The sequence below is a fragment of the Spea bombifrons genome, chromosome 2, assembly GCF_027358695.1.
Source record: "Spea bombifrons isolate aSpeBom1 chromosome 2, aSpeBom1.2.pri, whole genome shotgun sequence".
NCBI lineage: Eukaryota > Metazoa > Chordata > Amphibia > Anura > Pelobatidae > Spea > Spea bombifrons.
This window is the reverse complement of record NC_071088.1, coordinates 118,663,864-118,681,883: the sequence shown is the minus strand read 5'-3', so window position 1 is coordinate 118,681,883 and position 18,020 is coordinate 118,663,864. Positions and strand designations below refer to the sequence as shown.

The 18,020-nt window shown below is 44.2% G+C and overlaps 1 protein-coding gene across 4 annotated transcripts; it reads left to right on the top strand.

Annotated features, from left to right (window-relative positions):
- Window positions 1–1,687: 1,687 nt before the first annotated feature.
- Window positions 1,688–18,020, top strand: PCBP2 (poly(rC) binding protein 2). 4 transcript variants are annotated; one of them, XM_053456198.1, is made up of 13 exons: window positions 1,689–1,952; window positions 5,428–5,575; window positions 5,794–5,850; window positions 6,043–6,159; window positions 6,240–6,371; window positions 6,476–6,604; window positions 7,308–7,382; window positions 9,098–9,199; window positions 9,657–9,698; window positions 13,189–13,264; window positions 14,098–14,153; window positions 14,503–14,672; window positions 17,629–18,020. In XM_053456198.1, exons 2-13 carry the CDS (start codon window positions 5,507–5,509, stop codon window positions 17,663–17,665), a joined length of 1,062 nt encoding a protein of 353 aa, XP_053312173.1. In that variant the 5' UTR covers window positions 1,689–1,952; window positions 5,428–5,506; the 3' UTR covers window positions 17,666–18,020. The 4 variants fall into 4 exon arrangements, with proteins under 4 accessions (XP_053312172.1, XP_053312173.1, XP_053312171.1 ...); XM_053456196.1 differs by lacking the exon at window positions 17,629–18,020 and adding an exon at window positions 15,877–16,547; XM_053456197.1 differs by lacking the exons at window positions 9,098–9,199; window positions 17,629–18,020 and adding an exon at window positions 15,877–16,547 and having other exon boundaries at window positions 1,688–1,952.

Sequence of the window (18,020 nt, the reverse complement as noted above, 5' to 3'; positions counted from 1 at the left end):
ATAGAGGAGGATCAGGGTCCCCTGCAGCGCTGCAGGGGATCCTCTTCTCGGGCAGCCGGTCAATGCGATGCATGCAGACAACCCCCGCTGCTGCTGGCCGGTGCTCCCTATGGGGCTTCTTTTGTGGAGTACCGGAAGGTCATGTCACTCCTTTATAGAAGCCCCGGCAGCAGTGGGGGTTCTCTGCATCACGCAGACTTACCAATGCATCCCCCAGCAGGGCTAAATAATAAAGAAGAAAAAAAAACACATGGTATGAACTGTGCATCCCTGAGCTAAACCCCGATTATAGGCCACACCCTATATTCAGGCCAATATAGTAAACGTAATGTAAGATCCCCCGGTAGATGAAGTAAAACTTCTTTACATTATGTTGAAACGTCTAACCCTCAAGTTTATGACTATGGTCTCTTGTTAACATTTCTCCTTGAAATAAATGTCCTTCCTGCACATTGAAAGCCCTTAAAAGTATTTAAATGTTTCTTTCGCATCTCCCCTCTCTCTTCTTTCCTTTTGCTTCTTTATCATTCCCAACAGTATGGCATTTGATCAAAGAAAGTCACCAAATTCTCAAGACATTAAACAGGTGATGTCAGCATCACTAAAAGGTGCATTTAAAACACAGTGCGCCGGGATATGACATCATAGCCTAGCGGTCAGTGTCTTATAAGAGTACAGCGCCAGCACCGGCTCCATAGCGTAAACATGCCGGTTGCGGAGATGAAGGGTTAAGCGGCGGCGGGGGACGGCTGCCCTAGGCCAGGATATCTTGCTGCTGACAGCAATGGTGGCCTCCGGGTCACTTGAAAATTAAATAAAGTTTTCTTCAAGGCTGTTCTCTACGACTCCACACAACACTGTATCTTATGCAAAAAAGGACTCTCTGTTATATTATAAAAATAAAAAATATGTCCCTGTAGCTAAAAACACAAACAAACCTGAGTTTTCCTCAGTGTAACCACTATGTAAAATACTAAACAAATATGGCGGACGGGGGATTTTTGTTACTAAACACGAAATATTTGCTAAAAGTTCGTTCATTTATTAGTGCGCCACACGCACGACACGCTCTGCCATCTTGCATCGCCCGCCCGTAAATATGTACATACGCCGGAAATCAGGCGGTGGCCATTTTGCCTCATTCAGCGCGTCCTTTTCAGCCTCTAGGTGTTCCCGTTAGCCATTTTAGTGCCCCGCGAGCGCGGCTACCGAAAGCGCCGACCTATTCGTTGAATTAAAGACTTAACATGTTTTTCTCTTATAAACACGCAATATCTCGTTTCTTTTACAAAATAAATAGCTGAATTCAAAACACGTCATTGCCTGGCACCGCCATATTAGGCCTCCGATACAACCGGCGTATAGGTGTAGCAAAATGGCGTCACGTTTCCTTTCTCTCCAATATGCGTCATCTTGGTAAATAACCTAGCTTGGTTATCCTGGTACACCCAACCTGTGCGGCAATTTGATGGACATGCGGTTGTGTTAACTTCGGTTCCAATGTTTATATTTGGGACAGCGAGATTTTAATATGGCTTAGAGTGATGGGGGTGCACCTGATCTGTGGCATAATTCGCGTATCCTCTATGGAAGCCGTGGTTATGTAGCTCAGTCAAGCGCCCCCTTCCTGCCAGTTCGCCTTAGCCATGACTTCCGGTGAGGGCGGGTTAATAGCGACCAGCGCCTCCTCTCCCCTCCCAGACCAGCAGAGGCAGCAGCAGAAGCCGTAGCTCCCGCCAGCCCCTCCCGCCGTCGCCATTCCTCGCCCGCCCGGCTCTCTCCTTCCCTCCCTCCCCGGGGCCCCTCGCCTCCGGATCGCTCCTTCCTCCCCATTCCTCCCTTGTTTTCCTCCCCTTATCCTACTCCCTTCCCCGTTCTCTCTGTCCGCTCACTTCGTCGTTTCCCGCCTTCCACCACACGGCGGTCATCCTTCGTCCTTTGTAACTTGGCAGGTAAGTGGCCGCCTCTTGTGGTTCACGGTACCGTTCAGGCCCGTGTCTACCCTTATACCCTCCCGGGCGCCGCGCAATGCATCCTAAGGCCTGGGTAGATACGCCGCGGAAGTAAGGCCGGAGCTAGGCTTTGTTATTGAAATGAAAGGCTAGGCCCTGCCTCGTCTTAGTGGATGTACCATGTGGGGCGGTCAGCGTCCCAAGGCTGCCTGTTAACCCTCTCACACCCACAGCCCTTGTGTGATCTCACAGCCCACGTGACTCGCACACTGTGCGCTGCGTTGCATTTGATCGGGAATCCATGTGCTTGATACGCGCGTTTTAACGAACACACCCTGCATCATTGTGTTCGTGCGGCGGCGGATATACTCTGCGGACGGCCTTTCATTCATAAGTACGCTGTCGGCTGATTCCTTAGACTTCTTTATATAGGTTTGTTGATAACGGCTTCACAGGCGGCTCGGTCCATCTGTGGGCGGAAGGGCAAGAGGTGTATCTTCCAAATGACCTTTCAGTGCAGCGTGTAGGTGAATGCAGGCCCTCTGATTCCACGAGTCTAGAGGGAATGCCCACAGACCAGGCTTATTCATGTGACGTGTGGAAGACTATGTTTTTGTCAATTAAACATTTAACTTAATGCAGCGTTAGAATGAGCTCATCGCTCTGCTGGGGTTAATTTTGAGTGGCACGTGACATCGGATAAGTGCTTATGATCACAAGAGGGATTTTAGGAAATAAGCTTATGAATTTGGATTATTTCGTCAGTGGAATCGGCAGCAGGCCATTCATTTCATATTAAACAGTTTCTGTAAGAGTTGTCATATCTGAACTTATTTTAGTTGCACTCCTTATTATTCCTCCCCTTCTGTGTGAGGGCTGCTTGGCTCCACATCTTCTACTCTGGCACGTTAGCCTCTTGGTAGAATAACACGCTGCTGGCCGGGTGATACGGGCAGTAAACTAAATCGATGCTGAATGCGACTGCACATCCACGCCATTCGCTGCAGTGCCAATATCTTCATAATGTACGGACGGGGATGAAACGCAACCGTTCACCCTTTGGTGATCAGACCACAATGTGCTGATCTAGTAGATCAGGCTTAAATAGCACATCTACGATATATAATATGTACGTGTGTACGCATACAATATAAAAAAAACACTTGGAAATATCCACTTCTGGTGGGTGGACCCATTTTGATAGCAATAAAAGAAATTTAATGCCACGTTAAAGCTTGTGGTGGAAGAGAGAAAATACTTAAAATGCTAGTTAGTGTTTTAAAAAAAAAAAACAAACAAAAAAACCCCCCACAAAACATACATGAACCTTCTTCCGGGGTCGTCCTTGCTGCCTCTTTATAGACGGAATACGTTTCAGAGCGTCCTCCGAGCGGTCCTCTGCTGTCATGGCGACCATAACCTTGTAGGTTTTTGTACAGCCTGAGCAGCAGGCTTTTTTTTTTTTTTTTTTTCATTCTTAAATTTTCCTATTTGTCTACTGGAAAATCTTTTTTGAGCCACTGAGGAGTCTCAAACGGTCAATGTTTTAATGTCATTTGATGGAAGTCGTCACATCTGGAGTGTGATTTGTATGTTTTCATGCCTTTTCTCTGGCAGAATCTCTGTGTTTTTAGATGAGACCCCCCCCCCCCTTTAGGGTGCCTTAGAAAGCTCATAGTGGCTTCTAGGAATTCCCTCGCTGATCCAACTGGGATTCCTGAGTGTTGACCGGAACATGACATGTAATAAACTACCGCGTGCCATCTGTCTGCTTTAAATAGGGCAGTCAGTTTCTCCACCCGTAACATGTATACATGTATACGCAGAGCTGAGCGTTGGGTGGCACCTTTCATGCTGTCAGAATGGAAGTGGAAACACCACGGTTTTGGACCGTTCTCTGGGAGCATCTCTGATCTCCCCGGCTTCTCGCTTGCTGGGAGGCTGTGGCTTTAAAGAAATGGCCTTTGCCATATGAAGTGTATGGTGGCCCCCTGTAAGTTGCAGTTTAGACCTACACAAATCTCATGTTGAAAATTTGACTTCTGAATTCTACCAATCTGTAAATGCGATCTTCTGAATACATGAACTGCCTCTGGATTACACGCTGCGTGACGGGAAAGACTTGGCACAACGAGCCGGACTGCAGCCTCTTGGGGTTGGCAGAAGAAACCAGACTGTTTACTGCTCTGTGAAAGCGGATGTCCACCGCGCGATCTAATTATAAGAGGCCGACTCATGTCCTCTTCCTCAAAATAGGATGAATCTCTTTACGTTATAGTAACCACATGAAGTAGCCTGCAGAGCCATGACTGGCCATAACCAAAGCCCTTTGTCTTCTATGTATCTATCCCTATGTATGGGATAAAACTGAAGAGCAGTCAAGTTTTGGTAGCACTGTTTAGCAGCCAGGCCCCTTTGAAAGCATATTTTCTTCTATAGATGTTTAATTTCCTCCCCAGGTGTCGGTACCTCTACATACTACTGAATGATCACCATGGAATGCTGATATAATTTTTGCGCGTTGTCTTTTTAATCTCGGCCCGTTGTTATAGGGAAGTGTATAGACAATGGGTCAGGTCACCTGTCTCTATCCTCATGATGTATGCTTGTTTAGTCCCGCTAACAGAAGGCTCTAATCTACAATCCTGTTACCAACAAAACGTTCTGACCATAAATTAGATATGGTTTTTATGTTGGGTCCATGCAGTATACGTGGTCAGTGACTACATGACAGCGATTCTTTGAAAGCCTTTCATAGAAGCCTTCAATGTCTCATCTCGAGTGTTACCGGCCGCTGATCCAATTCTCGCTCCCTACCTCTCCATACTGACAGCCGGGCCCTCGTTACCTAATGTGTTGGTCTCAGTCCGGCTCTTGTCATTCTCTGAATAAATGTATTATAAGGAGCGCTGCGGAAATTGTTGCCGCTTTATAAATAAAAGATAATAGAAAAATCAAAGATAGAAATACAGGGTCAGATCCCAAATGTAGTAATTACAGGAAAACTTGCATGATTTGCTTCATAGACAGCCGCTTCCCTCCAGAGACACTCCTCTGTTCTGTACTATGAGTGTTTTATAATGGCTCCCGCGTACTGTTTGCCGCGTTACACGGGCTGCTGTCGGCTAGCCGGTTATGCCGTTCTGGTCGGAGCTGCCGGCTTCCATGCTCTTGGTCCTGGCCGCCTGTTTTGAAGGAGTGGAACTGAAACAACTCTAGTGCATAAAACTCCTTAGCTGGCATAAAACGTCTCTATTGCCGGCATAATACCTAGTATTTAAGCCTCGACTGGAAGCAGTGATGCTTACACTATAAAATGTTTGCGTTCCATGATCACAAACCCTGATCTGATAATATTGTGTTGAAATGTTTTGTAGACAACGCATTAATAGGACGCCAGTAATGGGACAAGTCATACATGTAGTTAATTTGGTGTACAGTGGTTCAAAAGTTGTATAATTGTTCTTGTTTTCAGTCTAGTATTGACCTGTGACCAAAGATCGAGTACTTTTACACATCACCTGAATATCCCCCGACCCACCACAACTCTCACCATGGACGCCGGTGTTATTGAAGGAGGCCTAAACGTTACGCTTACCATCCGGCTGCTCATGCATGGAAAGGTATGTTTGTTTTAGATGCTCGTAATGTGCTGCATAACAGCCCGACAGCTGCGAACATGAAAAGTCTGATACCCGGTTGCGCATGAAGTCGCATTTTAAACTGAGCCATCTGTATTTTGTGCCGTTAGCCGGTAAACGTCTTGGCCGGTGTAATGCAGTGGTTGGTAAGTGCCGAGCGACAACCTACTTCTTCATTCTGTTTTATTTCTCCTCCGCAGGAGGTTGGAAGCATCATTGGAAAGAAAGGAGAATCTGTGAAGAAGATGCGTGAAGAAGTAAGTCTTCTTTACTAACCGTAATGTAACCATTGGTCTGCTGCGAACACTGCTTATCCTCTAAATATCCTTAACACGTAACACTCTAATGTGAGTGCAAGCTCTTCAGGTCGTGTGGTGGGGTCCCTGTTCTGCAGTCCTCTATCTTACGGCGGCACCTTTTATATTCATCATCTCCATTTCTCCTCTCAGAGCGGGGCCCGGATCAACATCTCAGAGGGGAATTGTCCTGAACGGATAATCACACTTGCGGGTCCCACAAACGCCATTTTCAAAGCCTTCTCTATGATCATCGAAAAACTGGAAGAGGTGAGGATGCCCCCTCCCATGTGCCCCCTCTGTGATGGTAGTTTTCATTCACTAAATGTGTCTTTTATCAATCGTTCTAGGACATTAGCAGCTCTATGTCAAACAGCACTGCATCCAGCAAACCTCCTGTGACGCTGCGCCTGGTCGTTCCTGCCAGCCAGTGCGGATCTCTCATCGGCAAAGGAGGCTGCAAAATAAAGGAGATCAGAGAGGTGAGTGTTACTTTTGTCGTGTCCGGTTCTAATACCCTGCTGTGTTTAGATATGGATATATCTATCCATTTTACTTGACTTGTGGCTTGTTTTTTTGTTTTCAGAGCACAGGAGCTCAGGTCCAAGTGGCAGGAGATATGCTTCCTAATTCCACGGAGCGTGCGATCACTATTGCTGGCATTCCTCAGTCAATCATTGAGTGTGTCAAGCAGATCTGTGTGGTCATGCTGGAGGTGAGAACTGATATAACTCGGCGCAGTACAGGAGATGATTTTTAATCCCCCCCCCAAAAAAAAAATTTTACTGAGAGGGTAGCTGGCACCAAGCCTACCTCATACAGCAGTGTGTGGAGTGCCGCTATACTATTTTCTACATTTCTCTCTCATTTTAAATGTACAATTACTACGTAGTGCTTTTATTTTGGAAGCATGGTTGGTGTTGGGTATCCCAGAGCGATGGTGCCAACATAGCCCTTGAGGTCCGTAATCCAGCCTGTTAGCGTTCCCTCGACATCCAGCCAACTGTGTAAAAGCTGAGTGCCGTGTCTGTTACCCTGGGAGGCTTATTGTGATGAACTCATGTGACGCAAGTTTTTTGCTACCTTGTCACTATAGCTTTTCTATTTTTGCCACATGTTCAAACAGGAAAGCGGGGCTCAATTTGAAGGACAACCGTAGCGAGAAGTTCCCTAAACACTAACATAACTGCAGATTTAGCCTCAAACCGCTATATATATTTCATAGGTTACGTGCTACAAATGCAAAAAACCCAATCTTACATGCAGCCACAAAACATGTCATTATGTATGAGTGCCAAGCTGCTCCCTAAAGCACTAAGCTAGTTCTTTTTTGTAATGTTCTAGTTTTGGAATCTGGTTCTTTTTAATGCTTGTTTTCAGAGCATTTGATGCGGTGTAACTTTTTTGTTTTCTCTCAGTCTCCTCCTAAGGGTGTCACCATCCCGTACCGACCCAAGCCATCCAGCTCTCCGGTCATCTTTGCTGGTGGTCAGGTAAGGATTTTACCGAGGTCGAGAGGAACTCTGCTTGTTTGGAAGCCAGTTGCAGTCTCCTAGCGTATTGTGCGGCTTGCACATGATCTGTGACAAAGCCTTTCTCTAGTTGTACACGTAACACTAGGAAAGGCTGTTTATACCCCGCCATCACATGCCGTGCAGCCAGAACCCCTTAATAATTTAAATGGGTCACTTATCTACAATCTGTCCTTCATGTCTGGTCCCTGTTACTGCCGGTCTCGTTCCCTGTAATGGTTACTCCTCTGAAGACTACTGTTTTGTGTACATATTATAAAATGTTTACATGACCTTTGCCTGCTACAGAACAAATTGACACAAAAAAAACTTATTGTATTTTCCCCTGATTTACCACCTTTAAGTCTGTAACACACAGACTTTGGGTAGGCTTCATTTTTTCCTTTTGAAAATACTACATTACTTTTTTCGCTGCATTGTGAACGGCTCTCTGCCATCGAGCTATACATTCATTTATTTTTTCCCCCTTCAGTAGTAAACTCCCTGCATCTCCCCGGCATATATATATAATATATTATTATAAAGCCTTAGGTGGTTTCTTGAGTGTCTGGATTGGCTTTATGTTCTCTTTGATTTGAACGATGTTATAAACTGCAGCTAGATATTTGATGTCTATGCTCGTGTAACAAATTGATGCATCACCTCTTTGAACAAAGTGTAAATGTCTCTGATGGAAGTGCTTGCCTTTTAAGTCTTCATTTTCCTTGTGTTGATCTTACAATGGGTAGCAGTCATGGATCCAAAATGATCTGGTGGCTCATGAGCCCGCCGTAGCGCTGGGGGAGTTTGGTTCGGGGGGTCATGGTGTTCTGGTTTAGGGGGCGCGCTGAGAGTTCAGGGTTACGCGCCAAGAACAATATTGTGGTTAATGTGAAGCTGTTTAGTGCCGGGTTGGTCGCCGTTGCCCAGACTGAACTAGCGACTGCTCCCCGCTGGCTGGATCTTTAGTAATGGCGTGTTGTGCTTTACCACTTATTCCGCTACATTCATCCCAAGGGAGCGACAAACACCGTGACTCTATCACTTTAGAATAGACTTACAGAATAACACCATTGCTTTTGTCATTTTATGCATTTATATATCAGCCCCACTATATTTGTAGCATGTTAAGTGCTATAGGAATCTGGTGTAAGAAACACTATTCTGAAATCATAACCCCCCCCCATGATCCTTCATAGGTGAATGTGAAGTCTGCATTCTCAGGAAAGGTGGAGCGATAAATGTCTTTTGTTAGCAAAATTAAGTGTTTTATTTCATAACTCTTTTTATATATTGGTATTCCATGTAATCATCTTTTCTGCAGCTTTCAGTCGTTGCCTGGTAGTCTGATACCATTAACTATTCTTAAGCCTTTTAACTAGGCAGCGCGTGGCAGCTTTATACACTAGGACAGGGGTGTCCAACCTGTGGCCCTCCAGCTGCTGCAGGACTAAATCTCCCATGCCCCTTAGCTGAAAGAGCATTATGGGAGATGTAGTCCTGCAGCAGCTGGAGGGCCGCAGGTTGGACACCCCTGCACTAGGCGGTTTTGGGGAAGCAAGAGCGTTGACTTGTGGCCTCATTTTGGATCCATGACTTGACTCTCCTTTTCCTGTGACGTTACTTCTGAAACAAATGAGGACGGAGGCTATTACTCTTATCAGATGACTGAATCCCGTTTTCGCTTTGTTCAACAGGTGTCGCGCCAGGCCGGAGGGCACGCGTGTGAGACTGACCTGTGGGAGGGGCGCAGGTCCCACACAGGGGGGGTCTCCTTAGATGCTGTTGATCTCCACGGGGTAGGTTCTGATGTATTTTGTCTTTCACTTTTTATATAGTGTTCTGTGGGCGTGCAATGTCCTAATGCTAAGGATGTTTTATATATATAAAATTATTTTTTTGTACCAATTGTAATTGTTCTTGAGGCATTTATCACAGATCATGTGCAATCATGTATGTTAGTTCTCCTCTTAAATGTTCAATTCACTGTCCCAGACTTGAATTGCAAAAGCTGGAAAGACATGTTCATTTGAGACTTTAAAACATTTGGTTTTAGAGAATCTATATTCTACGACCAAAAGTAACTTAACCTGGCGGATTGAATCTTAACGTGGCTCGTACACTTGGCTGCTGCTTTGTATTTATTTAGTGTTGGTACGCAGCGGTGTCCCTGCTTGGCTGGAGCTTAGCTGTACACAATGCTCAATCAGGCTACCATCTAGTGTTTAATAGTACTCCTTTTCCTTCCCTTTTCAGGCCTACACCATTCAAGGACAGTATGCCATTCCTCAGCCAGACGTAAGTTTGCTTTTTGTCTGTTGTAAAGTCCCTCAGTGTTGCCAGAGCCCATCTTCAAGTACTCTCTGCATTTGATCTTGCCTGTTAGGGTGAGACCCTCGGAGTGTCTCTCTTCCTTTCAACTTGGATCTATTTGCAAATGCAACATGAAAATATTTTACTTGGAATAATCATTGTGGCCCTAAATGTGACAAGTGCATTGAAGGAACAATAAAGAGTAGCGCCTCTGTTCAGTTTCCCCTTGTGGCGGGGGTTCAGGACAGAATCCTAAAATAAGCTTGTGAACCACCATTGAATATTTATTGTAAACCAGTGAGGAGAATGAGGTTCCTGTCAAAGAATGTTGGCTGCTAACTTCTCAGTGCAGCCAATGCGCTACGACTAGTCCCAAAACCATGTGGATTATAGACTCCAGTTATTCGGGGTGCCCTCAAGTCCGAGAAAAAGCAGCGCGTTCTAATGCTTATTTCTGCTACCTGCCTGTTATCTGGCCCATTGCCACATGATCTATTTTTAATCTGACTTGAATCCTGCTGTGGTCTGTCTAACGGCATTCTAGTCCTCCAAACCTTGCATGAATTGTAGCGCTCAAAAGTTGTCCGTGCTTGACCGTATTCTGCGAGGTCTGTAGCAAATACTTCTAACCTGTACCTGGCACTCTACCGTATTTCCCCATGTATAAGATGCACTTTTTTTTCTCCGAAAAATTTGGGGTGTAAAAGCAGTTTTTTTTTTTTTTTTTTTTCTTACCTCTGTGTTGCTCAGCAGCGTCTCTTGATCTGTCGAGGGGATACAGGAATCCAGTGGAGTCACGTGAGTGTACATCACATGACTCCACTCCTGCTCCCCTGTGCAGGGCAAGAGTAGTGCACTTAGAGTTTGAGCAACGCAGAGGGAAACAAAGTCTGGGAGCGGCACCGGAAGATCTGCAGTTCAGGTAAGTTGGAGGGTGTATGAGTCTGTGGGAATGAATGAATGTGTGTGATAGCATGGATATGTAAGTAGCAGTGGCGACTCTAGAAACAATATATAGGGGGGGCACACAAGATACCACAGTCAAACTGGGGGGGCATTAATAATTTCCACCATTAAATCATACCACTGAAAAAACACACATATATATATATATATATATATATATATATATATATATATATATATATATATATATATATATATATATATATATTGCCAAAAGTAATGTGCTACCCAGCTTTGCATGTATAGATCAATTGAAATTCACTTGTGATCTCAGCACCGAAGGTATATATCAAATAAACAGAATCAGACATACAAATCCTGTATTTGCAGGTATACAATAATAATATATGAAACGTAGCATCGCAGGTATAGATCAAATAAGTACATGGAAACAGCATTGCAGGTATTAATCAACTGAACAAGACATACAAACCCTGTATTTGCAGGTGTACATAAATAATGTATGGAAACATAGCATAGCATATACAGAAGAACACACAAAAACCCAGCTTTGCAGGTATAGATCAATTGGAATTCACATAAAAACACGGCATTAATGGTATATTTAAAACCCGCTAAATTACAGGGATAGATCACAGGTTGCACACCCCAAAGCCAGCCCTGGTGTCCACACTGCCCACATAGAACCTGGCCAGCACCCAGATAACACACATACGATTTGCCATCTTTGTCCCATATACACCCTGCCTGTGCCATCTTGGTCCCCAAGGCTCAAACATCCTGCTAGTGCCATCTTTGCCCTTCCACAATTATACATCTATGATACACACAAACACATTAACTCATGCTCTCCCTCATTCAGACAACTCATCCACATATTAACTGATACTCTCCCTCATTCAGACAATTCATCCATTTTAAGAAACTACACCCCTTGGAGCTTCAAATGAGGGGTTACATGTATTTCTAGGACAAAAGTTGAGTGCACAAATAATGATGGAATATGTCGTTTTGGCTAGAAAATATGTTTTTTCTAACCATAGCGACATGTTCATTTGTGTCTTGCGCACTCCAGGTTTGTACTAGAAACACATGCAGCCCCTCATTTGATGCGCCAAGGGATGTCGTTTTTGCAAATGTGTACTTTTTGTGCCATAATTTAACTTCCTACGTGAGCAGTAATGCCACGTCAAGGCTTCAACCCTAATTACTGACCATTCACACACCTTTCATATCTCCATTCACTCACAGAAGCACACACCATACTTTCCATACATTCACTCACAGAAGCACACACCATTCTTTCCCCTTACAATCCCAACGAAATGATGGTAAAGGGAGAAAAAAAAAATCACTTTTACAGCAAAAATAAGTTTTGCAGTAAAAATGCAAGGCGCTCCAGGGATGAGATGGTTACTCACGTGCCGCACAGGCTAAATGGCTGATTTTAATAATATTTGCAGTTCATCGGGATTTCAAAAATTGCCTCCCTCTACCGTTGGCTAAATTTAACCCCATGATCAAAGGGATCATAGGATTAAAAATTAGTATCGGCCATTTTTAAAAAGGGAATGTGACTTTTTATAGCTATATGATCGCTGTGGTAACATTGGCTACCACAGTGATCATTTAGCTAGAATACTTAAACTTTTTTTTTTAAAGTTACACTACTTTATGTTTAAATAATTTAATTAATAATAAATTAAATCATTTTTTTTACATTTTTATTTTTTTAACTTAATATTTTTTATTATTTTTTTACATATATATATTTATCTATATACCGTTGGAAAGGCGAGGCGATTACCTTTCCAATGGTATATGTTGGGGGTATGTAGCTGCTTAGATGCCTGAGATACAGGCATCTAAGCAGCATGCCCCCATACCTGTTTAACTGACAATTGTCAGTTGTTAATAAAGTTGTGCGGTGACGTCATCGCGTCATTGCGCGAGGCGTCACCGGGCAGATCGGGTGGCCCCGGTGATGCCCTTCAGTTTGAGGGGCAGATCGCCGGGGTAAGTGGTGATGGAGGTCCACAGACCTCCATCAAGGTAAGGTTGTGCTAGTGACGGCATGGTGCCGTCGTTAGCACCTGACTGGGACTGCTAGCGGCGGCACCATGCCGTCGTTAGCAGTCAAGGGGTTACAAATTCGGCGGGGGGGCAACAGGGGGGGCAAGGAATAAACTAGGGGGGCAATTGCCCCCCCTTGCCCCCCTGTAGCGACGCCACTGGTAAGTAGGGTGGGCTGAGTGCAGGGAAGCTGAAAGTGATGTGCATGTGTTGGCTGCTTGTGCATGATAGGAGTGTGATTGCTATATTAAATATACATGATTACTAACAGCGATAATACTCCTATCATGCCCAGGCATGCACAGCTAACATCACACTCCTCCTGGAATCTGGGCATGATAGTGTAATTTTTGGGCCCCAAAACTAAGGTGCATCGTATACATGGGGAAATACTTTTATTTATTTTTTAATTTTTTTTTGTATGTCAATCCCTCTACTATTCTACATTAACTTGTGTTTTTTTTTCCCTCTCTAGCTGACCAAGTTGCACCAGCTAGCAATGCAGCAATCGCACTTCCCCATGTCGCACAGCGGCAACACTGGCTTTAGCGGTAAGTAAATGTTACAGTATTCCCCCGGTCATAAGATAGTTATGTGACTTTCCGCTCTGCCCGTGTGGTACAGTATTAATGTTGGTATCCTGCAGCAGCTCGGTTTTAAAAGGGGCAGCTTTCATATTTGATATACTACTACAGCTGATGAACTTGATCTGAGGCCCCCTATGTTTTTATATAGATTAGGTCATCCCTCTACCTACTTCTAAAATGTTGCTCCACTGTCATATCACTCCTTAATGATGTATATCCCAGTAAACATAATAGATCTTGCAACATATAATTCATACGTTCAGTATTTGACAAATTTATATTAATGATCAAAGAATTTATCTTAAATGGATTGTTTTCACTAATTTAATTGCTAAATTGAAATGCATTCCAACATCATATGCTCATAACACCACACTATACACAAGCTGATAACACGCACTAAACATACGCACAGCTCTAACTGTATGGTGCGTGATTCTCCCCCGTACCTCGCACAGACCTGTCCCTTGTAGCTCGCTCTTTGCGTGTGAACTGCTGTCGTTGCCTCCCTGCTACTGCAGGGTCATGTAATACACATTATGGGACCCCGCAGTCAAACCTGGTACCGGCCCTGTAATCCTGTATGTATTAAGCTGCTAATTAAGCCAGGACGGGCGATTCTGGTGTTGGTTTGCGTACCGGTATGAGCATTGTGATGGACGGGTGTGCATGCCCACTCCTGCACTCGCAGATTTCTGCCTTTTTTTTTTTAAGGGGAACGTGCAATTACTTTAATCATAAAATCCCTTGTCTCTTCCTTAGTGATTTTCTAAGATTTTTTTTCTCTTCTCCCCTAGGAGGCATTGATGCTTCAGCCCAAACAACATCTCATGAACTCACCATTCCAAATGACGTATGTACTAATATCTTGTGTATGATCTTCTAGTATGCCACCCTCGTGTATTTATTATATTTAACAATAGCTTAAAATCACTTGATACATATCCTTGTTTAAATATGCATGGGACAGTATCATTACGTTAAAAGAACTCAGATGGGCACACTGAACTTGGGCCATACTTTTTTCTTCTTAAATATGTTGTAAATATAACAAAGTATGCGTGTTTAGATAGTATTGCGTTTATTTCCATGGTACTATGTCAAATAAATTTTTGCCCATTTAGAACCTCATGCTCTTCACCATGGTGTGTATGTATAAATTAGTGTGTGTATATATACATAGATTTATTTTTTTCTTCTAGCTAATTGGTTGTATCATTGGGCGCCAAGGAGCAAAAATAAATGAGATTCGCCAGATGTCTGGTGCACAGATTAAAATTGCTAACCCAGTGGAGGGTTCCACTGATCGGCAAGTGACCATCACCGGATCCACAGCGAGCATCAGCCTGGCACAGTACCTTATTAATGTCAGGTAAGATTGGGCTAGAATGGGGCCCTGTAGTGTTTATATGTAAATAAGGCACAAATCTTAATGGCAGGATTTGTCGCAAGCAAAACGAACACGCAGCGTGGATGTATCTGTGTGCAAGACATTTAATACTGTGACTGTGGGCAACCTGGGTTGTTTCTTTTTAAATATCTTTAATTGGCAAACCTCATATTTCGGGCTGTAATGAGCCCTCTACGGTGCCCGATGTGTGCACTGCTGACTTAACAGTCGCTTGCAGGTTAACAGAACAGTTTGAGAAAGTGTTTCAGCGCTGCCCACCTGTGTGCAGGAAGTGAAATGCGCTGGTTCAGATGCTCCAAAAGGCATCTCATACAGCCAGTGTTTCAATGTAACGTGTTCATTATATAGCCAAAGTATTTGACCAGAATGTAAAAAAATGCAGGGTAAAGCGGCTCAAATGCCAGGACTCGCTTACCTTTATAAAAAAAAAAAAAACGAAAAAAACATTTACACGCCTAGTTTTGAGGTTCTGAAATAATTTGATACAAGGGCTTGAGACTCTGGGTTACTGTAGACGTATAAGAAGCAAACAATTTCTCCAAAAAGCTGTGATTTATCCAACTCTGCCGCACAAATGGCCGGCAACTAGCATGAGCGCTAGAAGTGGAGTGCAGGTGGCTAGTCAATACAGTCCTGGGGCAATAGACTGTTCCTTGAATTGTATATTAAAGTACTCTCCTCTTCATGGGCTCTGACCCGTCATACTGTACGGGAGCGGCAGCGTTCTTTAGTTATTGGTGTTGCTGGAAAGTACCAAGCCATAGAAAGGATGCTGCTATTCATTTAAATTGCTCCAGAAGCATCCGGGGTGTATGACCCTCTTATCGGAGGCGGCTGGTGGAAGATTAACTAAATGCTGGTAACTAAAGAGTACCTGCCCTGAAGCCCAGTGCAATCATGTATTTAAACGCTGCATAACTCTAAACGGATGTAGGAATTGGCGCCATGAAAAAATCTTTAGAATGGCTACTTTATTTTTACTCTAGTCTTGGCTCCATAAAATTTGTTTAGCGGCCATAACATTCTATGAGCCTCTAGAACACGCGGTACCCGCTAGCGCTCTGCTTGCACATTGCTTCCATTGTTATCCTCCTGTACTCCTCCGTTTGTTTCACCCTCCCACCCACCCGTTTTTGTTCCCTTTTTTTCTTTTCCTCTGTTACAGTCTAGAAACCGCTAAACCCTCCTCCTCCCAGAGCGCCTCGACCCCTGACCTTCTCAGCATCTCTCAACCCTCCACCCCTTCCTCCTCCAACGCAGCCCCCATCTCTCTGCTGACTGCCACCACAGCCGGCGGTGGGGAGCCCACCTCAGCCTCCACCTCCTCTTCCTCCTCCTCGGATACACCTCCCAATCCCTCGACTGTCCCCTGTGTCTCCAATCTGCTTGACATGAAACCCGTCCCGCTCCTGGCTCTAAATGTCGCGTCCACCGCCTCCTCCTCTACCTCATCCTCCTCTGCTGCAGCTGCCTCCTCCACCCAGACGTACTCTAAAGTGAAATCGGAAAAGCAGCGCTTCTCTCCTTATTGAGTTGCCTGTTGTGATAAATATCAAGCGCCTCCGTGTTAATTTTATCTGTCCAGAAGAAATTGTTTGCATCTACAGTAATTCCTTCAAAACTAGAATCCGAAGAAAGCGTTCTTCCGCCCCGACAGGGTGGTTAGTGTGGACACTTTTGGAACGTAGTAGTGACTGGGGAGAAGAGCTGCCTGCCTGTGTTTTGTGAGCTTTACCAGTAGTGTTAGATGTTTTATTGCTTTCATTGATAACTTCTACTGTGTTCTTGTGAGATTTGTTTTAATAAATCCAGCCATCTGTTTGTTAACCACACAAAGGCTCTAGTTCCGATGTTTGACTAGATTGTGGGGGAGATTAACACGAAAACAGAATCCTAAAATTCATAAATCAGCCCCCCCACCACCACGCAACAAGCAGATTAACCCTGTGAGCGAGCGGATCTACGGTGTACATGTTAGGCCTGTCTAAAGCCAGTGTAACTATAGCGGGGAGTCCGCAGGCCATAGTAGCAAAATAGTTGGGGCTTTGAGTGTTGCGCTAGTTTGACGTGGCAGTATGGGTCAGCTGTTATGTCTTACTTCAGAAGAGTAATTAAAAAAAAATATATATATATTTTTCCTACCCCAAATGTTATGACCCTGTTTCTGTAATGGATCCTGTATACCATGACCACGATAGTTGGGTAGACTTTATTGGATATTGTGCAGCTGACACTATAGTGAATACACTGCCAGCGGTCCTGCCAACTTCCCCGCTTCTCTTACAGCGTCTGTATGTATTGTATGTTTATTTGCTGCTGGGTTCTGCTCTAACGCTTTTCTGTAAAATTCACTGATGCGTCTAAAGACCACTTGGTAAGAATGCCCCCCCGTACTGTATTTCTGCTGCTAGTTACAATTACACTTTTTAAAGCAGCTGCTGTTGTCGCTGTGTGAATAGGCGAGGGCCTGTGTGAGAAATACCCCGGTGCCCTCGTTCCAGTGGTATCCTGTATGGCTCTCATGGACTGCCGTGTGTCCTGTGTGCATGATGCTTTTATGGGAATAGGAGAATGGAGCCGGCTTCTGTAATAGTCCGCGGTCGCTTAGTGCGGCTCGTGAGTATGCAATAGTATGACCGTCACTCTCGCTGGCTCCTGAGAAAATGGTTTGATGCGATCTGATCTGCTAGAGCAGGGGCGTCCAACCTGCGGCCCTCCAGCTGCTTCTGAACTACATCTCCCATCCTCCTCAGCCAGCCCCTTAGCTGAAAGAGCGTTATGGGAGTCCTGCAGCAGCTGGAGGGCCGCAGGTTGGACGCCCCTGTGCTAGCGTCTTCATAAAAACACCAATGTCTTTAAACTAATGCTGGAAATGTCTGAATCTGAAGCCTCATGTGGTTTTTATTTTATTTTTTAGGCTTTCTTCAGAAGCTGGTGGCTTGGGAAGCAGTTAAATATCTTCCGATATCTCCCGCCTGTTTAGCTCAACGTTGGTCTGCATAGCCCTGCAAACTTTTTTCTTTTCCCAGGTTTTAACTAGTTTGCAAACTTCAGTTTCCTCGTGCTTTTCTCATCCACTCATTTATTTTTTTTCTATTTTTTTTTTTAATGACGTTTTAATTACATTTTGGTTTTCCTCTGCCGGCTGTTAAAACCTGCTGATACAGATTTTAGTTTTATAAAAGTTTGTCCTGTTACTTTAAGAAGTCACAATGTAAAGAGTGGGGTATTAAATGCATTTCAATTTAGTTCTGTAACGTCAGGATTTTTTCAGAAAAAAAAATTAAATAAAGACGGACTGGAATTTGA

Coding starts and splice junctions, on each gene's coding strand:
- PCBP2 (XM_053456196.1), top strand. CDS start 5,507: ATGGACGCCGGTGTTATTGAAGGAGGCCTAAACGTTACGCTTACCATC. Junction 9,200..9,656: donor ATGCTGTTGATCTCCACGGG/GTAGGTTCTGAT, acceptor TTCCCTTTTCAG/GCCTACACCATTCAAGGACA. Junction 14,154..14,502: donor AACTCACCATTCCAAATGAC/GTATGTACTAAT, acceptor TTTTTCTTCTAG/CTAATTGGTTGTATCATTGG.